Genomic DNA, 23634 nt, shown 5'->3' with positions numbered 1-23634 from the left:
TGTCTGGACAAGCACTTGTTTGAATGGTGACTAGGTGCGTAATGTGTTTCATTTTCAAGTTGATTGCAATAGTGATTTTTATCTTTAGAAAAGTTTTCTAGCAATCATTCAACAAAAATGTGCTGAGAAGCTACTACGGGTAATTCCCTGAGGGCTGAAGAGGCCATGTGAATAAGAGACCCTGCCACTGTAGAACTTAGATACGAGTACAAGTTTATCTGTGCTGAGTTTCTCTCTCTCTCTCTCTCTCTCTCTCTCTCTCTCTCTCTCTCTCTCTCTCTTTTCTCTCTCTCTCTCTCTCTCTCTCTCTCACACACACACACACACACACACACACACACCACACACACACACACACACACACACACAGTTTATAAATATGTGTGTGTCAAATCCCACCTGAATGAATATAAATAAAACTGTCATAAGTTTTTGGAGGTGTGTGTGTGTGTGTGTGTGTGTGTGTGTGTGTGTGTGTGTGTGTGTGTGTGTGTGTGTGTGTGTGATATTGATGACATTGAGATTACTGTCAGGGAGTCGTAAACCAGTCTTCTCTTTCCCTCTCGTATTTACCTCATTTTTAAATATCCAGATTGCCTTAAGTCTTCTCTGTGCTCTAAGTAGCTCCCATACCCACCTCTGGTGTTAACTAAATGACATCGTCTCTTACGATGGGACCTAGCCCCAATGAGCTTCCAAAGATGTGTGTGCCGTTTACACGAGGTCATGTGTACAGAGCTTACGGGAAGCAGGGAGGGGTGGGAAAATGGCAGGTTTGAAGTGACTAAGTTCCAAAGTCATCCCAGAAAGCAAAGGTCAGAATCCATTTTTAAAAAAGAAAAAGAAAGAAAGAAAAGAAAAGAAAACCTCTTATAAAGAGTCCATACTCCCCCAGACAGAGTGCTTACAGCTTTTGCAAACTCTGAATAACATAATTAATGTGTAGATGTACAGACAGTGTGTGGTATAAAGCTGCAAAGGAGGAGGACATTACAAGAAGTATACATCAGGGAAACTCAGGTGGGTATGGGAGCTACTTAGAGCACAGAGAAGACTTAAGGCAATCTGGAAAAGAGAAGACTGGTTTACGACTTCCCAACAGTAATTTCAATGTCATCAATATCACAAAAAAAAAAAAATCCAAAAATGTATGACAGTTTTATTTATATTCATTCAGGTGGGATTTGATACACACATAAACTGGGAGGGAGGGAGGGATGGAGGGAGGGGGGAGAGGAGAGAGAGAGAGAGAGAGAGAGAGAGAGAGAGAGAGAGAGAGAGAGAGAGAGAGAGACCAAAACACTGTGAGACCCACCTGTCTACTCAGGGCAGTTTGCTCGCCTCATGCTCACTCAGAGAGGCCTCTGCCCACTGGGGACACAGTGACAGTGGTTATCAATGCATAGATTTGTTTCCCTCTTTCTTGTGTGTGACCATGATTGGTTGAAACCACGTGTTAAAGGCATGTGAATAGGACTCAGTGAGTAACTGAGTAACTCAGTGAGTAACTGGGTCATGTACTCAGTGAGTAACTGGGTCATGTACGTCCTCAACAGAATATAAACTGGGTAGAAGTGTGCAGACATTTTGTGGTCAAATGCAGGGACTTTTTGTCAAAAAAAAAAAAAAAAAAAAGCTTTGACTTTGGGAGAAATAATCCATGCCCTTCCCTTCAGCAAGAGAGAAATCAGTGGGAGTTTCAAGTCCTAGAGTCAAGCTAGGCGATGGCCTCCAACCCACCACCCTTTCTCACCTTTCTCCAAATCAGAGGGCACAGAAGAGTCAGAGATGAGTCAGAAGATGGATGGTGACCTGGAAACCTTGAAGGGACAGACACAGGACACCTCATTACAGGACAAAGCCTATTGTTGCTGAGTGTAAGAAAACAACAAGCTGCTCATGAGGAGGGTGTAGAGACGCAGCCAGCATAAAGGGTAGAAGATTCCAGGCTCTTCGTGGACAATAAGAATGTGCATTGTTCCAAAAGATGTAACTCCTAAGCTTCTTCCATCCAGGATGAACCTCTTTTTTTGTACAGTTTACCCACCTAACATGATTTATAATATAATTTCAAAAGAATGTTACAGGGCTGAGGATGTAACTCAGTGGTAAAGCACTTGCCTAGGATGTTCAAGACCCTGAGTTCAAGGCCCAGAAAAACCGCATAAACAGAAGGTAGGTAGGTAGGTAGGTAGGTAGGTAGGTAGGTAGGTAGGTAGGTAGATAGATGATAGATAGATAGATAGATAGATAGATAGATAGATAGATAGATAGATAGATAGATAGATAGACAGACAGACAGACGGGCAGGCAGACAGAGTCATTTACACGAAAAGGGCTCAATGAACTTCTAAGATTGTAAGAAAATTTATGAGAGATAAACAGGCTCATTGCTTGAAGGAGATTAAAAGTAGTTATAAATAACATTCCAAACAAACACAATTTCTACCTAGGGAACAGTGACCGATGGGTTTTGCCATCCTCGAGCAAAGGAGCTCTAGAGAGAAGTGACCCTGGGAAGGGCACTGTGTTAAAGAAGGAACTGGAGATGTGTTTTCTTAGGACTCTCCCGGCTGCTCAATTACTGTCAGTGGGATGGAGAGCCTGCACAGAATGAAGAATGCCCTATTAACCATAACCGTGGGATTCACGAGGCTGGGAAAGAGCTGGGAAGAGAGAAGTGGGGATCACAGAAAACAGTGTGTACTAAGTCCGAGGGCACCAGCGGCTTATGGGAGTATCTGACCCTTCCAGTCTTCTGCTCTGCACCCCTCCTGTTGTCCCCTCCCTGTGCTGAGGGTACAGACAGTTTGGGAAACAGCACTTAGCTCACAAGAATAGGCATGCTGGGCTTATTAGAGGGCTTGGCTTTCCCCAGGAAGAGGCGAGTGCACCATGTAGGAAGCGTTTATTGTCGTTTTGTTTGTTTGTTTTTTTTGTATATGAGTACGTGTGCATGCACGTGTGTAAGTACACACATGTAGCAACTTTGAGGAGCCCCTTCTCTCCGCTCCACCACGTAGATCTTAGAGATCAAACTAAGTTCTGCAACCCTGGTGCCAAGGACATTTTCCTGCTGGCCACCTCTGAAATGCAGTCTTACTTTGTTGATCAGGCTCCTGAATAACCACTGATTGCTCAGCCTCCCAATGACTAAGGTTATAGGCCAGACTGAAGAAGATGAAGGATTCTGTCCTGGTGAAGTATTAGATATGATGATTTTTCTTCTTTTTTAATGTAATGTGTAAGTTTGATGGATAAGGTAACCAAATATATTGAAACACTTAGATGCTTCCTAATTTAATAAGCTCACCTAGGGAATAGTAATTACATGGAAAGCAGCTTTGTATTACAGTATCTGTCTGAGAAATAAAGTTAAGTGGAGCCAAAAAAAAAAGCATGTATAGAAAATTCAGTTTGCATTGTTACTGTTTTAAAATGCTTTTATAAATATTTTAATTAATTCTTTGAAAATTTTATACATGTTTTATCATATTTACCCCCAAGTCCTCCCCTTGACTCCCAGATCCACCCCTACTTCCCTAGCCCTCAACTTTGGGTTCTGTTTCTTTTCCCACTTCCTTTTATATTACAAAGGGAAAATACGTTTATAGCAACAAGTCAGACTAGAGCATGTAGCAGTTCTTCCTGAGGTAAGAATGTTCCTGCTGGGGTGTGAGTGTTTCTATAGCTTCCCTGTGCTTCTGCCTCCACATGTTGTTATAACTGCAGTGGAGGAATATGATTCTCATAGTGTCTACACCACTTAGCTACACGGATATCCCTCTGAGTCAATTCATCTTCTTTGAAATGGCAATCATTCTAGAGTCTAGGTAAACTGTAACTTATTCAGCCCCTCCTCCAGAGGAGTCTAGATTTTGGTAGAATATAATCATAACTAACAATGGATACTAATGTTCTCCAACATGTCTTGTCAGGTGCTGAGTGGCGGTTTCCACTCAAGGACTTTCTAAGTTAGAAGTTACATTCTTTTTCTTTTAGTATCTACTTCTGACTTTTTTGTTACAGCTCTTACTCCCCTGGCCAGTGGCAGTGGGTTGCAGCCCAGTGGTTCTCAATCTGTGAGTGGCAACACATTTGGAGGTTGAACCACCCTTTCACAGGGGTAACCTAAGACCATCAGAAAACACAGGTATTTACATTATGATTCAGAACAGCAGCAAAATTACAGTTATGAGGTGGCAACAGAGATAATTTGATGGTTGGGGGTCACCACAACATGAGGGACTGTATTAAAGGGTCGCAGCATTTGCAAGGTTGAGAACCACTGCTTTAACCTCTGTGTGAGAAGGTGTGACATCAGTCATTTTAGCCTTTACCTGTTCAATTTCCAGGCAGCATAGGTCGCATTAAGGGTCACTCTAGGCCCAGTGTCTGAATGCTTGAAGTTAAGAAAATGACTAACTATTTTGTGTCTCAGCTATCCTCATCATAAAACTGTGGTGAACTCAGAACAGGGACTGCCGTATAATAGATTCGTTATGAATAAAGATTTAAGAAGGAACCTGGCTAATCTTTTACAAGATTGACGTTTTTAGAGACTCTTAGCTTGCTGGCTACTGGTGAGGTTGGCATATCTATAAACGTCTGGAGCTCTCTTCCTCTGAATTTTCTGTCTATATCTTTGATTTGTATTTTTATTGAGTTATTTGTTTTACTGCCAATTCTTAGGAACTCATTGTATATAACAGATAGAAGCTTCTTCCTGTTTTTATTTGTTCTTGGATACTTTCATATGTGTATATGTATATGAGGTACGTTGAGCCCGCTAGGCCACTCTTTCCCCTCAACTCCTCCCAGGCCCTTCCTCCATAAATGAACTCTTCGTGCATTCATAAAAATAATCAGGAAAAGTTTCTTTCAACAGAAAAAAACAACCCTCTGTTAAGTGATAAGTATATGAAAATTCTTCCCTTTAGCCCCAAATTCATTAGTTCCCAGCTGTGGGTCTACATTGGTTACCTGGTTTGGGGGTTTAGTTTTCAAAATATCAGTCCTTGAGTTCCATTTCCCAGGCATGGTGACTTAACTTTTAAGTGGCAAGGCTCAGACATCAGTTTTAAACAAGAGAGCTTACAGATTTGAGTATGCAATCAGAACCAAGAATCAGATCATTCAACCTTGAAAGGTCATTGAAAGTTAACTCAGTCCTGTGGGATAGGCACCAGTGATCACTGGCACCACCTGCAGGTGGGAGGCAGAACTGACACACCTCAACTCTAAAGGGCTCTACAAGCTCAGACACATGAAAGGTCCTGTTTTCAGGGTATTGGCAAGGTATCTTGGTGCACATGCATGCTTTCTTTGTGTAAATGACTTCCCAGGGAGCTTCGCTGGCAATATTTGTCAAGTTGGTGTTGAATTTGTATTTATATCATTGATTCTGTATATTCTAAAGTCATAAATAACAGACTATAATATACTGCTACAGGTCTATTATCTTTAGCCCCCAAATATTCATTGAATATTTATCCTAGTAACAAACATCACTGAATGTTATCAGTGTTCTCACCAATAGCCTATAGGAGGCAAAGGCAGTTTCTGTGACTAATCCTCACCAAACTCATCCAAAACGAAGCCACTGCCTCTCCCTCCCCAGCCCTTCCCCAGCTATGTGTGAATTGGAATTGCCTTGCTCTGTAACATTTCAGGATGTTTCCTCCTTCATGTGAAATTACACAATGTGTAACATTGAGGGAAATAACAGAGAAGGCTGTGATCAGGGAAACACGCCTTGAAAGGCAGTGATGCTGGCAGAAAATGGAAATGTCTGGGGGAAAATAGCACAGAACTGGCAGCGACTCGGGCTTCTGCACAAAGTGGTAATTAGATGGCGAGTTTCTCTTCTGAGGGAAAGGTGTTTCTTCTCTCTTCTCTGTACACAGGCTAGAAGTCAGACACTGAGAATGTGAAATTGTTATTCTGTCATGAAAATCATCTTCAGTACATTGAGTTTTATTCATATAGATGTGTATATATATATATATATATTACCAGGCAATTGGTGGGGGGGTGTAATCCATACTCTGCCAATAGTAGTTAAATCTCTAAGAAATAAAGATAAAGAAAGATGGATGGATGCATAGATAGATAGATGGTAGATAGATAGATAGATAGATAGATAGATAGATAGATAGATAGATATGGGTAGTTGATAGGTGATAGATACATAGGCATATATAAGTAAGTGTTAGGTATGTGCACATATATATGTGTGTGTTATATATGCTTATGTATGGAAATTGATGCCAGGACTTTGCACATACAGAGCATGTGGACCCCCACGGATTTCTGTCCCCAGCCCTGAGCTGAACTTTCCACAGCCTGTTGTAAGCTGATATGGATTTTCCTCTGTCTGCTCAGTTTACACTGTATCTCAGAGGGGCTCCCTTAAGAGTTCAGCTTCTCAGTTTCAGAATCATTGGCATTTTAGTCTAGGTAATTCTTTATAATGGTCTTGTGTACGCTGGCAGCATTTAACAACATCCCCAGCTTCTGCTCACTAATGCCAGGAATATCCACTAAGCTACTTGAGAGCCATCTCCAGAACTCATCTAATGGGCAAATTGTCCCTGTAAAGAGCAGCTGACTTAGAAACTGGGGTGCTCTGGAGAGAGTGAGTTTTCACTTCCTTCCAAACAGCTTACCTAATCCCCCTAATCTAAATTGGGAACCTTTTTTTCTCTTTCTCTCATGAAAAGTCAGTGTGGAATGAGTGACAGTCTGTAACAATACACTTGCCTGAGACATGAATGTCTTTTTTTCCTATTGCACTTTCAGTTCCACAGTATAATCTATTTTGTTCACTCTGTACACATATTGCCTGGTGCAGTGATTGGCACTTAATAAGTATTTGTCAAATGAAAGGTATAATTCTGTTATTTAATATCCTAAAGCACAAAGCCTGACTTGGTCCAAAGGGGTTTTGTTCTGGAGGCTTATTTCAATCTCTATGACAAAGCCTGGAAAGGAAGAAATTAGGGCCATATTGAGGCTGTTGAAGGGTGTGAGCAGGGGATCTAAAAATTGTATTATTTGGATAGGATTCCTTGGGGGTTTTGGCGGGGTGTTGTTGATTGGCAGTTTCATTCTGGAAACAACAGCTCTGATATGTCATCATAAGCTGAGCCAACCCGTCCCTCCTGCTTCCCCACCCCACCCACCAGTCCACAGAGGAAACAAGGCTTGTGACCAGAGCGAGGCTTGATGCTCTGTCAGTTCTCTGAGGACCAAGAGAGACGTGTCACCCAAAATAAACCTCACCAGAGACAGCATGCGAGGCCCTGTGACGCTCCTTTTCGTGTTTAAAAATGGAATTAAGATGCATAATGTTTTAAATGAAAAATGACTGACTGGCATTCTTCCCACCAAAAATGGGGAGTAATTGAATTTGTTAGTGGCTTATTTTATTTGACAGTCTTTGTACATACTCGATCTGGTTTGTTACACTGAATTACCCTTTAATAGTGGGTGCATCACGCCAGACTCTACCCCCCCCCCAGGTGGGATGGATAATTGGACAAGCGTCCACATTGTTCAAGGTTTCATTACAATGAGAACAGAGGCTCCTCGGCAGTGTGAGTGGGCTGCTCCTCCCAGTCTCCCGAGCTCCCTCACCCTGACCGTGGTGGCATCTTCTCCAGTTTCACTGTTCTCTGATGCTTTGCACGTGCCTCAGCCTTGGTGCATTTGCACCTGTGGGTCCCCCTGCCTCGTGTCCTTCTAGCATCTGCTCGCATGGCACCCTTCAGAGAAGCCTTCCTGGAAAGGCCATGTCATAAGAGAGAGAAACAGAGACAGAGAGAGACTCCACAGAAGCAAGGTTGGCTGTGTATGCCCTGAGACATGCGTGGTACAGAGAAGAAATCTAATTGTGTTTGTTGGGAGAATAATTAAGTTACTGGTCCAGCTCTCAGGAGCATAGACACTCCCCCACAAGCTGACTTTTAGTCCATCTTCTGTCAGCATCCTCTCCTTCCTAAGTCTACCTCTACCTCCCTAAGAGATGCAAGGCCCCTTGGGAGATACCTCCTGGGCAGTTCCCACTGAACTCCAGTATAGCTCAGCACCCCTTCCTTGAGTATCTATGCAGCCTGGTACAGAACCAGGAGAAGAGAGAGTCAGGCTGACTCCTGAGCCAAGGAGTGCAGGCATATTTGCTCTGCCTGGGGCTAGCTGTGTGACTTTAGATTAATTACTCAGCCATTCTGTGCCTCACCTTTCTTGTCCGTCCCTTAGAGAATCATGAAGATAAGATAATTCACTGGATTAAGTGTTTAAAACATTTCAGGCAGTAGAAAAATGGGTGCCACTTAATGTGGGTCTGTTCATAAAAGGTCTGTCTGAGAGGATGCCACTGGAAAGCGGAATTGAATAGAGTGATTCTCTATAAGCCTATGGCAGGTCAGACTTGGGCTGCCGTTTGTCCCAGGAAAATCAATCAGTGGATATAATTACAGGATGCCAGGTGCCCGAGAAAAAGGGGTTGTGTTGATCCCTCTCAGTATCACCTACACAAGTGTGTGAGACTACTCACATGCACAACCAACCTCAGGAAGACACTGAACCTGAGCAGAGGAGTTGGAGGGATGCATGCTGCCTTAGAAAGGACACCGCTGTATCCCAGCTTGGGTCACTCTAGGTGCTGTCTCGGCTGCTGCCAGGAAGCCTCGGATAAAAGCATTAGCTGAGTTAAGTGGTGCCAGACCTGGCTGGGCTTTTGCTCATGATTCCAGCATTCAGAGACTAAAGTAGGCAAGTCACAGGTTCGAGGCCAGCCTGGACTACATAGCAAGCTCTTGTTCTCCCAAAATCAAAAGCTAAGCCTGCTCTCTCTGTAACACTGGGCTGCATCCTCCCCTGTAGGGTGGCAAATGGAGCCCCTTCCAAGGCTGGCTCTGGAGAGGCTGAATGAGATCATGGCTGGGGTGGAGTTGACACCTGGGGTTCTAAACACCATGGCTGGCTCATAGCACAGGAAGACTGCCAGAACAGCACTCTCCACTGAAAGCCCCAACATTGCCTGTCACTCTTGAAACCGTGCCCCGCTCTTCTCTCTGCATGGCCCCAGAAGGAACAATCAGACAATGCGGGAATCACGGTCTCTACATGACTGCCTAGTCCACCCACCTGGTCCTTCCCGAGCTGCCGAGGGCCCTCCTTATGCGGACATCAAGGGCAGAGGACAAGCCTTTACTTGAATATAAGAGTGATACAGGGACTTCCTCCACACATACCTGTGCACATATGCATATACCTATGCATGCACACACAGATACACACACACACACACACACACACACACACACACACACACACATGCACACGCACACGCACACATCCCTTATCTGTGCAAAGCATCAGAGGGCTCCATCCCCAGACACCTGCTCTGAGCCCTTCCCCATTATACAACCCATCATGGATTGTGTCAGCCTGCATTAGCAACCAGGCTCATCACATTAGGCAGCAGCCCTGGGCTGGCAGCTACCACTTTGAAATGCCTCTTTATCCCGTCGTCACGCTTCCCTCGGCATCGAACACAGCCACAGGAGCAATATGAAGACCCAGTGCAGATGTGAAGGACCAGGTTAGAGGTCAAAGATTTCAAGGAAGCCTGACAGATCCCAGTGACCTGGGCCCTGGGGCCTCCTTGGCACTCAGGCATCTCTGGGGAGCACTGAGAGGCTCCAAGTGTGAGCATCATTATGACCAACTGTAAAAGTGTGGCATGTGTTTCCGAAAACACACAAAATAGATGCCATGTCCATTTACTGTGAAAATCGGTGACGCCTATGGAGGCTTCATACCCACAGCATGATGTGACATCAGTAAGGTCTCTCTTCTACAAACTCTCCTGGCTATTTATCCAGGTTACTTATAAGCAATGGTCAGTTCCCACCCTGAACAATGGTTCCTGCCTGATGTAGATGAGGAAAGAACTCTCACTTTGCGGTCAGATGGGTCCTGAGATCGAATCCTGTCTGTGCCTTCTCATATCCCGGCCGCCCTGGGACAGTAACTTGGCCCCGTCTCCTGTTGGTAATCTTGCTTTGCGCCGCCGTGCCTGTTTTACGGTTGTTGAAAGAATTATCTGGGATTCTATGTGAAGAGTGCCTGGCCAGGCACTGATGCTTCAGTAACTTCAGGGACCAAGTTCATGGAGGAAGCTCAGTTTCATCCTCTGTGAAACCTCAACTCACACAAGCCCTTAGCCAGTGTTCACTCCCGTAGACTCACCTGTGTAAGTCGGACCTCAGCTGCCTAACTCATCTCCTCTATACCTCCAGAAAGGTCTGATCAAAACTTGACCTGGACCATGTCTGGCTCATTACAAACACATCCATTCTTCCCACCTTCTTGAGGTAGACAGAGCCCCCTTCTTACAGCTCACCCCCAATCTACCCTATCACATTTGCTCTTACAATGGGCTCTATCACCACCCCCACTTCAACCCATTTCTCTGGCTAGAGCCTGCTTTCTGCCAGCCTGGTGACCGTTACTCATCTTTCATGTCCCCACACACTCACCCATCCTCAGGAAGCCTCTCAAGACCCCGATATATACTATGCCTCCTCCCTGGGGCACTGGCTCCGTTATTGTGTGCGATCATTCGCTCCCCACCCCCAGCTACGACAGTCATATGATGGTGAGGCCGGGGTCCTATGCTTACTGGGTGAGCCCTTGGGACTTTGTACAATGCTCAGTTGGTGTTGCTGAAAGAGTGGGTGGTCTGGATAGTGATTGCCTCAATAAATCCCCATGACCATCTTCCAAAGGAAGAGGACAGAGCAGGTTTAGCCAATGACCAGAGCATGGGGCACGTCCCAGGCCATCAGTCAGTGGTTACTTACCGGCCTCCTGCTCCCTGACATGTGTTGCAAAACCATCATCCATGCCTGGCATATGAGACCCAAGAGATCAACCCCTCCCTTTATCCTGGCACCCAGCATCTTATCAGTCTAGATCTCCCTCTATGTTTTCTCGGAGCTGTTCACAGGCTCCTGTGTGTGTGCGCGCGCGCGTGACACACACACACACAGGAGCCTGTGAACAACTCCAAAGTGGAGCTGGGAGAACTCTGCCTTCTAAAAGGTGCTGTCAGGTGACTGCCCTTCAGGGAGTCAACCTGCTTTGGGCCACCCCTTCTTGCCACCTGGGGTGATGTTGATTCAGAAGCTAGTCTTAATCTACCACCTGCTGTCACATCAGCCAGGGCTCCTCCTAGAGTCTTTGTAAGGGCAGGGAAAGATCCACGTGGCTCTTTGTCTCCTTGTTTCTATTGAAGAGCTGTCCCTGTGCTTTGCTTATTTGGGTTGTTTAGAAGAGTGTGTGTCTTTGTTCACATTTTCCAGAGAGAACTCTCTCTCAGCGGCCTAACTCCCCAGCCTGCCTTGAAGAAAACACTTACTGACTTTTTCTCTACTGAGTCATTCAGTAAACACTTCTGGACACCTTCTATATTTCAGAAGAGTGACCATGTAATTTACCGTCCAAACAGGGGGCCAGTTTGAATGTGACACTACGTAATTGGCACTGGAGGACAATAGTTGTAAACAAAGATGTGCCCAGGCCAACCAGGATGCAACAAGCCCTCATGTACCAGTGGCTCATTTGGGGTCACTAGAGTCTTGAGGGATGGAATGCGTTCCTAAAGGTGCCCACAAAGGTTAAGGGTAAAACTAGGAAGGAACCCAGGCCACTGGCACATGATGTGAGGACACAAAAAGATGGATTGAGGTTGAAGCTAAATGACACATTCCTAAGATTTTCCTCCAATCTTCTTCCTGAGTAAATTTCTCGTTTAACAAAAAAAAAAAAAAGTACATATTAGCAACACTAAATGAACCCAGTAGGTCGGTGAATGTGTGTAAATGTGTGCATATATATATATATATATATATATATATATATATATTGTGTGTGTGTTTTTGTGTGTGAAGCGATAATAACCAAAGAAGAGGTCATGAATGTGAGAGGAAGTAAAGAGGGAAGGGCGGTGGAAATGATGTAAACACAGCCTGCATGCACAATATTTTCAAAACATGAAAAAGTTTAAATTGAAAACTGTGAAGCAAACAGGCTGGGGGTGAGAGTTTGGGAGACTGTGTCCCCACAATGGAACCCAAGTCCCCTGAAGGGGACTGGAGAAATGTTTCAAGTTGATAAATTTTGAATGTCACCATCTCCCTCTCCCCCATCCCACCCCCCACCCACCCCCGCCACTGCCCCAGTGCCAGGTGTCAACCGCTGAAAGGCCCAGAACTTGGTGAGCACGGCAACTGGTTTCCATAATTCTCGGCCTCAGGGTGGGACTTACCCTGTGGCGGTAAGGGCACAGCACGACCCATTTCCTGCCAATGAACACTTCCGTCCTGAGCACTGTGCCTCTCTCATCCTAGGTGCCCGTCCTGAGACCCATGGACCTGATGGTGGAGGCCACCCCACGAAGAGTGTTTGCCAATGCGCACACGTACCACATCAACTCCATATCTGTCAACAGCGACTACGAGACCTACATGTCTGCTGATGACCTGAGGATTAATCTGTGGAACTTTGAGATAACCAATCAGAGTTTTAGTATCCTTTCCTTGCGAGCCAATATAGCCCACTGGTCTGACTCAAGGGTATCCAGGTATGAGAGGCTTGGGGAGAAAGAGGCAAAGGGGAAGGAACTGTCAAAAAGAAAATGCCTGGCATCAAGGAAGGAAAACCTTACATTGTGAACAGGGCAGCAAGGCTAGCTCTGAAATGTAACCTAAAACCATTTATTCATGCGGTGAATTAGTGACCCTAATGCAGCTTGACATAATGATCCTAATGCAGCTGAGGATGTAGGTACTTGTCTACAAGACACCAGGTTCGATCCCCAGCACCTCAAACAAAAACTAGAAGCACTCTTATCTTCCACTTAACTAGAATGGAGAAAAGACAAAAAGATTCCTGAGTGTCTATCTATAAGGCCAGTTCTTGACCTCATTCTACTCATCTTGCATTGAGTGATAAAGGCTGATCTTTGCAGCTGTTCTCGACCTGTGGGTCATGACCCCCAAAGACCATCAGAAAAACACGGATATTTACATTATCATTCATTACAGTAACAAAATTACAGTTATGAAGTAGCAATGAAAATAATTTTATGGTTGGGGCTCACCACAACATGAGGAATTGTATTAAAGGGTCACAGCATTAGGAAGATTGAGACCACTGGTCTAGAGTATGCCCACCCAGTCTATCCTAAACCCTGACTCTTAGCTCTAGTTCAAAACTCAGTTCATGGTCTCCGCCCTCAGAGAGTTGGGTACTGGCTCCTAGTCAACCTTAATTCTGCCCTCCCAGCCCCACCAGTCCATGAGCCATCTGTACTTCCTCTAAAATGAACCCCAGACAGCTGAGACGCCTCCATCCCATTCCTACCAACACTCACTGACGTGGGATGCCATTGTCTCCATCCCCTGTGGCTGCCCTGATTCCTCTCCTTCCTCACGTATACCCTGCCTATCAGTTACCATGTGACCTACATGACATCCTGGCTGTGCACCTAACACTCCAGTAACTTCCTAGTCTGATTCCCTCTGACACCTGCCCTGTCTCTCTTGCCTCGTCCACTCTGCTTCAGCCATGCTACCATGTTTCTATTCCCAGCTAAGCTTTGTTCTTCCTCTCTTTGTACCTGCTGTCCCCTCTGTCTGGAAATGTGTCCCCGGGGTTCTTTATTCCAGCCTCAGTCGAGTCTACCCTCACTGGAGACTCTCCCCCTAGTTTCCAAGTGGCTGCCTGCAGCTGTATTCTTCTTGCTGTCTTCGCTATGCTTACTGGGATTTGAAATGTTTTAGTGTGTGCGTTTTTAGTTTGCCCCCCTGAGAATGTAAATGCTATGAGAGCAGGAGCCCCGAATGGCCCATTGCTGTATTCCAATGGGTTCAGCATTCTGTACCTGAAAGCTGCTGCCCACAGCAGGTGTGACGTCATAGTCGGTGGTCAGAGTGCAGCCGTGGGAGACTCCCCACGGTGGAACCTAACTTGGAAATTTAACTTGAAAGGTGTTAAAGCGAAGCTGAGGAAATGGGTTAGTCAGTAAAGGGCTTGCTCAGTAATCCTGAGAACCTGAGTTTCATCCCCAGAACTCAGGAAACATAATCCAGATGAGATGCCACCCACTCGGAATACCCGCACTCGGGAGGTAGAGGCAGACTCACTCTCCGGCCATCCTAGCCTATTGGTAAGTTAGAGGCTAGTGGGAGATCTTGTCTTTTTGAGGGGTGGGGTTATCTGAAGAGCAACAACCACACACGGGCGTGCAACTCACATACATACACGGAAAGGATATTTGTGCAATGGGTACACAGCTCATTAGTCCCTACCACAGAGACATCCGATAGTCCCGGAAGGTTCTTAGGGAAGGTGTCTTTAACCAGGTTCTAGCACTGAGATACATCTGGAGACACTGAGAACTGGCTTTTGGGACTGTGACTGGACATCTACCATTGATCCCAGAACAGATGTAACACACTATATGAGCCTGGGAATAGCTGCCTCTGACTGCAGATTTTTCCTGGCAAAGCAGCTGCTCATAGGACGAATGTAGATGGCGCTCGCCTTTCCCTCCTCACATCTATTCCAAGAGTCAGAAATCTGCCTGGGCTCAGCCAGCTGTCACTCCGAGTGTATGCTTCCCCAGCCTAGGTGGCAAGTTTTCTGAATTTTGCCTCCAGCCTTCAAGAGGGAAAGGAACTTTCTCAGGCATTTGGGGAGACAGATGCCTTGGGGAGAATGCAAAGGGGACATATTAATAGTGCCGTTTAGGTTATCTTCTGCAGATGTGTGACAGCCTGCCAGATGCTGGCATACAAATGAGACCTTAGCGCTCACCCTTAACGCTGCCATATGTAAAATAATCACTGTCATCATGTGGGTGATGATAACTGATATCTATATAGTGCCTTTCAGCCAGACTGCCCCGGGCAGGAAGGTGTGCAAACGAGAGCCTTTTGCCTCTCAGCACTGAAGTGTAGCTCTGGAGGAGGCAGCGGCCCTTTCCCACAACATCCTCATAAAAGTATCAAGAACAGCCCTTGTCTTAAATACCTCCTGTTTAGCATCTTCTTCTGTTATGCCTTTCATCTGTCAAAGAGACAGGAGCATGACTTGGGACGCCTGAAAAGCCTGGTGTGGGAACCACTGGGGTGGCAGACAAAATGCTTCAAAAAAATACATGGACTGTTTCCATAATTGTGTGTTAGTGATACTCAAAGGTAGAAAACACGCATCCTGTGAGTTCACAGATGCTAAAAATTCCTCTTAAATTACAAAGTATACATCAAGAACTAACTCAGTAAGTAGAAAGGAAATCTGGTTGGGGAAATGCAGGCACAACACTGATGTCATAGCTCACAGCACAGGATTTAGAGTCTGGCAAGAATAGAGTTGTCTCACCCAGGCCCACCACTTTTCTGACTGTGAACATTCTCACAACATGCCTTTTATTTACCTACACACCCGTTCTCCACCTCATCCTCCATAGGGAAGAACTCTACCAAAGAATTGTGAGGTTGTGAGACTGACTTTCTCTGTCTCTGTCTCTGTCTCTGTCTCTGTCTCTCTTTCTCTCTCTCTCTCTCTCTCTCTCTCTCTCTCTCTCTCTCTCTCTCTCTCTCTCTCTCTCACACACACACACACACACACACACACATGCTTAGAAACACGCCTTACTTAGTAAATGATCAATGTTGTTTTTCCATTGGCTTAGTGACTACACCTGAATCTACTGATAGTTAAACTACTGTCTGCGGGCCCTGCTACCCCACTGTTATCACTCTGCTGATCAGGCTGTAGCCTGGCAGGATTTCTGGTCCTGTGGTCACTGGCTCTGCCGCTGCCACCAAATGTAGTTTTTAACTAAGTCTCTACCATTCTATTTACCAATAAAGACTTGGAAGTCAGAAAACCTGGACATCATTGCTAGGTTAGTAATTTCCTAGAGCAAGAGGTAGCCCTGGGTTTTAATAAGCAAAGCTTGCTCTTAGCACATAGCTTCTTTGGGAACAGGGAGATGGCTCAGTGGGTAAGAACATTTGCTGCAGAAACATGAGGACCCAAGTTTGAATCCCCAGCTTAAAAATTGGGCATGACTATAACCACCCCCTCCACCTCCCACCTTTGTGCACACAAAGGTCCCTGTGGCAGGAGGAATTTTAAGCAGGCCGCCATCCCTGGAGCAAAACTGGAAAGCTTAGGTGAGGTTACTCCTTGTATAAGTTGACTCTAAGGATGCCTCTAAAAGAAAAAAAAACTGGATATTTTTACCTTGCTCCCAGCATCCTTGGAAGGTGGCTTCATTTGTCACCTTGCCCCATCCAGGACGCACATAGCCTCAACTCTGATTTCTAGCTTCTAGAAGTACAGCACTTGGTCACACCATGGACAGCTGCCTCCCCCTTTGCACTAATGGGTCATGGCCAGGCAAGCCTGGGGGAAGAAGACATGGAAGCCTGATACACACTTCTCCTTGCTTCTTACGATGTCTTTCATCCCACTATGGGAGCAAAGGCACAAATTAATTTTAGGCTGGCATTTTATATAAAATAAGATCACACTTTCCTCCCTTTCTGGTGCTGGGATCAAGCTTCATGCATGCTAGGTAATTGCTTTACCACTGAACTGTATCCCTGGCCCTGAAGAGCATCCCTCTGATGACAAACCCAGCATATCGCCTGCATGTGCTGAGACAGCACCCACCCCCATACTGAAAGCAACCCTAGGTTTCCCCAAGCCAATTGCCTTGCTTGTGTAGATGCTAAGCCCCAATTTCTTTTGTTGTTTTGTTTTGTTTTCTTTCTTTTTTATTTTATTATTTTATTTTTTAATTTATTTTTTTCTATTATCAGTTTGATACAGTACAAATTCTTATCCTAATAGTGAAATGTTTCACTGAGGCTTGCCCAGTGATTGAGTAAAACCAAAACTTATTATAAGCCACAGTCAATCCTAGGGTCCCCCCTGCTATATAGCCTCCCCTGGTTCTGTGGGTTGCAGTCTGATTGTCCTTTGCTTTATATCTAGAATCCACTTATGAGTGATTACATACCATGTTTGTCCTTCTGGGTTTGGGTTACCTCACTCAGGATGATATTTCCTAGTTCCATCCATTTGCCTGCAAATTTCATGCTGTCATTGTTTTTCTCTGCTGAGTAGTACTCCATTGTGTATGTGTACCACATTTTCTTAATCCATTCTTCAGTTGACGGGTATCTAGATTGTTTCCAGGTTCTGGCTATTACAAATAGTGCTGCTATGAACATAGTTGAGCATGTATCTTTGTGGTATGATTGAGCATTCCTTGGGTATATGCCCAAGAGTGGCATGGCTGGGTCTTGAGGTAGATCAATTCCCAATTTTCTGAGAAACCACCATACTGATTTCCACAGTGGTTGTACAAGTTTGCACTCCCATCAACAGTGGAGAAATGTTCACTTTGCTCCACATCCTCTTCAACATAGACTGTCATTAGTGTTTTTGATCATAGCCATTCTGACAGGTGTAAGGTGGTATCTCAGAGTCATTTTGATTTGCATTTCTCTGATGACTAAGGATGTTGAGCATTTCTTTAAATGTCTTTCAGCCATTTGAGATTCTTCTTTTGAGAATTCTCTGTTTAGCTCTTTAGCCCATTTTTTATTGGATTGTTCAGTATTTTGATGTCTAATTTCTTGAGTTCTTTATATACTTTGAAGATCAATCCTCTGTCAGATGTGGGGTTGGTGAAGGTCTTTTCCCATTCTGTAGGCTGTCTTTTGGTCTTATTGACCCTGTCTTTTCCTCTACAAAAGCTTCTCAGTTTCAAGAGGTCCCATTTATTAATTGTTGTTCTCAGGGTCTGTGCTGCTGGTATTATATTTAGGAAGTGATCTCCTGTGCCAATGCGTTCAAGAGTACTTCCTACTTTTTCTTCTATCAAGTTCAGCGTAGTTGGATTTATGTTGAGGTCTTTGATCCACTTGGAGTTGAGCTTTGTGCATGGTGACAGATATGGACCTATTTGTAATCTTTTACATATTGACATCCAGTTATGCCAGCACCATTTGTTGAAGATACTTTCTTTTTTCCATTGTATAGTTTTAGCTTCTTTGTCAAAAATCAGGTGTTCATATGTGCATGGGTTAATGTCAGGGTCTTCAATTCAATTCCATTTGTCTGTATGTCGGTTTTTATACCAGTACCAAGCTGTTTTTTATTACTATAGCTCTATAGTAGAGTTTGAGGTCAGGGATGGTGATGCCTCCAGAGGTTGCTTTATTATATAGGATTCTTTTAGCTATCCTGGGTCTTTTGTTTTTCCATATGAAGTTGAGTGTTGTTCTTTCCAAGTCTGTGAAGAATTGTGTTGGGGTTTTGATGGGGATTGCATTGAATCTGTAGATTTAAGCCCCAATTTCTAAGGCTAACCAATGATAGCTCAAACTCTCCCCTCGGGAGATGAGCCATTTGGGCCTCCTATAGTTGGGACAGACAACAGGAATTGGACCATGTGCGTCTCTCTTGGGTTTCTTCAGTTCCCACAGAGTAGGGTAACAGCCTAGGTATTGGACTGTGGCTTTACTTTTTGTCATTTTGAGATGGGACCCCACTTCGTAGACCAGCTTAACCTCAAACTGGTGATCCTCCTGCATCAGCCTCCTGAAATTCTGGGGCTACAGGTGTGCACTCCCCACCTGACTCGGGACTGAAGACTAAGGTGTCAGATGCATTAGACCTAAACCCAGTACTGGCTCCCAAATGTGTGTAACCTTGATTGGTCATTCGACATCTCTCTATCCCTCAATTCCATCATCAATTAATAGAAATAATAAAATTCCTGTCTCAGGAGGTCATTGCAAGGGTTACATGAGCGACCCTGTGAAGTGCCATGCTGCCTTGTACTTCTCTCTCCTAAGACAATCAAAGGTTATAGAATTCACATTCCACCAGCTTGGTGACTTCATCCATTGACCTGCAGTGCCTACCATGGGTTTTCTGCTCTTGAACATGTAAAGAAGTTTAGAAGAGACCCCACCCCCCAAGTCACAAGAATGAGTCGAATAACTGTCATAAGCATTGCTGAGCTCTTACTATGCAAACTGGGATGACATGGGGAATACAGCTCCATCCCGATGCCACAGCCCTGGAATCTGGTGGGTGAATGGGATGGAGTTCAGTGGGAGAACTGGGGTGAAGAATCTAGAAGATGAGAACTGAGAAGGAATGATTAAAGCACTAGTGATGGGCATATGCCAGTGAATTGGCCTTGTAGGTGGATGACTGGCCAGGCATGTGCCATGTTCAAGACATGGAGTCAGGGATGGAAAATCACAAGCAGGTGGAATCCCGCAGGCATGAATGGAAGGCTGTCCAGGGACAGCAGTCAGGAGGGAAGACTGAGGAGCCATCAAGAGAAATTGCAGACCTGCCAGCTCTCAAGGAATGTCTGAGCTTCCTCTTAGCCTGGGCTAGCCTCAAACTTGTTCTGTAGCCAAGGATGACCTTGAGTTTCTGATCCTCTACTGTGCCACCACTCCCAGTTCATGCAGGGCTAGAATCAAACCCAGGACCTTATGTGAAGGAGGCAGGCCCTCTCCAAAATGACCCTATCCCCAAACCAGCCCTGAGCTCACTATTAAATGTCCTCCAGTTAGACCGGGCATGGTGGTGCACACCTTTAATCCCAGCACTTAGGAGGCAGAGGCGGGAGATCTCTGGATTTAAGACCAGCCTTATCTACAAAGTAAGTTCTGGTATAGCCAAGGCTAAGTAGAAAAACCCTGGCTCAAAAATAAATAAATAGAAGTAAATAAATGCCTTCCAGACAGACCCACCCTACATGGTCTCCTTTTTTTATTAACTTATATTCAACTGACTAGGGATCTTCAGCTTTATCTATAAAATCCCTTCATGTCTACACTGAGGTGGGGTAAGTGGGTGAATGACTCACTTTCTCCCTTTTGTCCTCCAACTTTCTGAAGAGACTATCCCTTATAATTGAGACTAGTCTGAAACAGGAGAAAGGGAATCCCAAGGTCAATTTAACAAAGCTAGCATTTCCCAAAGCCATCAGAGTAAGTGTGCCATAGAAAGAGACAAACACACAGCCTTTGAGGGAAGACAACTCTTCCCCCTGTGTACATGAGTTTCTATGTTCAAGAGCATTTGAGATTCTGTAACTGGTAGTATTTGTGTAGTTGATTGTTTTGCTCTTTTGGCTTTTTTGGGAGCGGATCACCCATCTCCCAAATAAAACACATGGAGGCTTATTCTTAATTATAAATGCCTGGCCTCAACTTGCCTTGTTTCTTGCCAGCTTTTTTTTAACTTAAATTATCCCATCTACATTTTTCCTCTGAGCTTTTTCCTTTTCTTACTTCTTACTTTCTTATATCTTACTTTCACTCTTATTCCATGGCTGGCTGTGTAGCTGGGTGGTTGGGTGGCTGGCCCCTTGAGGTCTTCTCTTTGTTCTCTTGTTCCTTTTTTCTTTCTTCTTCCAAATTTCTCCTTCTATATATTCTTACTGCCTGCCAGCCCTGCCTATCCTCCTGCCTTGCTATTGGCTACTCAGCTCTTTATTAGACCATCAGATATTTTAGACAGACAAAGTAACACAGCTTCACAGAGTTAAACAAATGCAACATAAACAAAAGTAACACACCTTAAAATAATATTCCACAACATATTTGAGATTTAAAGTTTTAGCAGCTTATCTCCAAATAAGTTTATATAGTAAAATCTATATTCAACCATGCCAATGTAACCAAACACATAATATGTAGTATGTGTCCTCCAAGGATGCACAGACAGGAAGGGTCCCTACAGCTGGACAGTTTCATGATGGAAACAATATTTGAACAGACTCTTGGTTTATAAATTTTTATAACACAATTTTGGGCTTTTTACATATACCTAGGAAGAGTCTGTGGCTGTGGGGTTTCCAAGGGTTCCCCAGTCATAAAGGGTGTTGCAACAAAAGTCTTGTAAAACACCCTGTGGACTTATGGCATTATGCATCTCTGTCAGTCACTAAGCCTGAACCTAGCACATGGCAAATACTCTGCGGATATTTGCACACTGACTTTTTAAGCTCCTAAAAGATGAATATTCCATGAAGTCTGCCTCAGAAATCACCAATGCCTTACTGGTGTCCTTTTAGCTGATAAAATTGGGCACTTTGTGATCACTGCTTAATAGCCAAGGATCAAATTTGAATATAAAAAAAAAAAAATCTCATGGTAATATGTGTCCCCTAAACGGGGGTCCAACTGTAATAGGCTCAGAGGTCAAAGCCAAAACATGGTAATATGTGTCCCCTAAAAGGGGGACCAACTGTAATAGGCTCAGAGGTCAAAGCCAACATACAACTATTTCCCCACTTTAGAACCGAAAGACTTTCCATAGCATGTAGGCAGCCTCTGCTGCTTTTGAAACCCAGTACCCTCAGCCAGTAAATGTAGCATGGCCTATGTGTTTAACAACTCTGCAAGGATCTTCAACTCTCTCGTACTTAGCCAGGTCTTGGGGAAATAATTGTCAGTATCAGAAAAATCAGTGCAGTGAGTCAGAGGCACTTATGAACAGCCACTTGGACCCCAAGACACTGCATGGAAATGGTTTTCTTGGATACATGTACTTCCTTTAGAAAATGGGATTCTGTCTAAGATGAAGAGGATTTAAATACTTTTTCTCCATTATCTCTTCTAATAATTAAAATCCTTGGGGATTGTTAATAGGATTCTATTCATGTGAAGGCAAATAAATTGAACCCCAGAGAGATAAAGTGACTTTCTCAAGTTCTCTCAGCTAAACAGAAGGAATGAAAATGGTCTCCCAGCTGCATTTGTTACCATCACCGTACTTATCAGTGTTTTCTTGAACTCTACCCCCTGAGCTCAGGGGCCTGTCTCAGCTCTCAGGGATGACTCTGCATGACTCTAGGCAAAGAAGCTCCTATTGTTAAGGCCTGGTTGTTTTCTTGGTTTAATAGGACATATTATTCATTGTAGAGATCTTGGAAAATGAAATAAAATAACCAATAACCTCACCACTGATGTTGCCTCTCAGTTGTGAGAATGCCAGGTAATTCAGCCATACTGGTTGAGAAAAAAAAGGGGGGAAGCAGGGGGGAAACTAAAAAACTTGAAGTCTTGATTTGTCAGGAGCCTTTCTTCCATTCAGACTGGGATACCCTACCTCTCACTCCCCCCCCCCATACACACACATTCATGCACACACACATTCACACTCATACACACTCACACACACATATGCACACACCAGCACAGGTGTATACACTCACACATGGAGAGAGAGAGAGAGAGAGACAGAGAGAGAGAGAGAGAGAGAGAGAGAGAGAGAGAGAGAGACCCTCCTCTCTTCCTGCTATTCCAGTGGCCACTGCCTAATGTAACTGATGTACCTTGTCTGTCAACCACAGTCCCCCTGATACAGACCCTGTAGGTTGGGATTGTTTCTGCTTTGGTCACTGGCATTTTCATTGTACCTGTAAGATCACTAGCAGATTGTCCATTCTCCAGGAGTGTCATGGACTAAGTAGATGAGCGGACTCCACTTACTCACAGGTGATTCTCTGACTTTGAGATCTGTTCTCTATGCAAGACATCCTGTGTTTCCCATCTATTTCTCTTGCTCTTGTTCATCATGTTTTCTTGAATGATCAGACTGTAGTATATATTTTATACCTAATTTTCCTCACCTAAAATAATATATGATAAGCATAAAATCTGTCTTAAATATTATTATACTCTAAAATCTTACTATTTCATTGAATGAAAATGTGGGAATAGTGCAGATAGTTAAAAAAAAAAAAACACTCATGGATACATCCTCATAGAATCATCACAAGCCCCTCCATGTTCCACCTGCTTTGAAGCTCATCACTTTCAGGTATAAGCTTAAACCGCATTATGTTCCTAGAGATACAATTTTGCATGCAGTGGATTTTTTTTTTTATGTACTTGGACATTTCACTGCAAAAATAATCTAATGACAGGTTTTTTATAAGTTCACTTTATCATGTGTTTCTGTATATTTATTTAGGTTACTGTCAGTCTTTCATATGTAACCATTGACTAGAGGCAGGGGAATGACAGGTATAGAAAGCTCGAGTCTTCCAAAGGTGGATGGCATAAATGACTGAAAACCTTCCCTCTCCCTTCACCACCCAGTCCTGATCCCATCAGCCTACCCCCCCCCCAGTTCACTGCTGGTGTAATTTATGGCTTGGACTGCTTATTTGTTCGAAGCCAATCCCTGAAGGGGTGACCTCCTGATGTCTTCAATTATTACTTTCAATGATGCCTTAGGCAACTGCCTGGCACAGCAGTGCCCTCACCTTCCCGCCGTCTGCCTTGCAAGCATAGAGCTCAGCTGCCAGGCTGGCTATGCCCCATCTTATCCTCAGAGCTGTCTCCAGAGTTGCCCCCCACCCCAGAGCCAGATTAACCCCTTTTGTGAGTCGAGGTAATTTGCCTGGGTTTAGCATTAATAAGGAATGCCCCAAGCAGTTGGGGTCAAAAAGAACAGACCTGTCAGGCCTCAGGGTTAATTTAATGGCAATCTGTTGGCTGTCTG

At 44.4% G+C, this 23634-nt stretch overlaps 1 protein-coding gene across 15 annotated transcripts in view; it reads left to right on the top strand.

Annotated features, from left to right (window-relative positions):
• Ppp2r2b (protein phosphatase 2 regulatory subunit Bbeta) overlaps window positions 1–23634 on the top strand; it is a 410600-nt gene that overhangs the window by 343515 nt on the left and 43451 nt on the right. For all 15 annotated transcript variants that reach the window (XM_028881723.2, XM_028881726.2, XM_037197121.1 and 12 more), the window contains one exon: window positions 12420–12597. In XM_028881723.2, coding sequence (XP_028737556.1) covers window positions 12420–12597 — 178 coding nt within the window. The remainder of the gene's footprint in view (window positions 1–12419; window positions 12598–23634) is intronic.

This window comes from Peromyscus leucopus, chromosome 19 (assembly GCF_004664715.2).
Source record: "Peromyscus leucopus breed LL Stock chromosome 19, UCI_PerLeu_2.1, whole genome shotgun sequence".
Taxonomy (NCBI): Eukaryota; Metazoa; Chordata; class Mammalia; order Rodentia; family Cricetidae; genus Peromyscus; species Peromyscus leucopus.
This window is presented reverse-complemented; position numbering and strand designations above follow the sequence as displayed.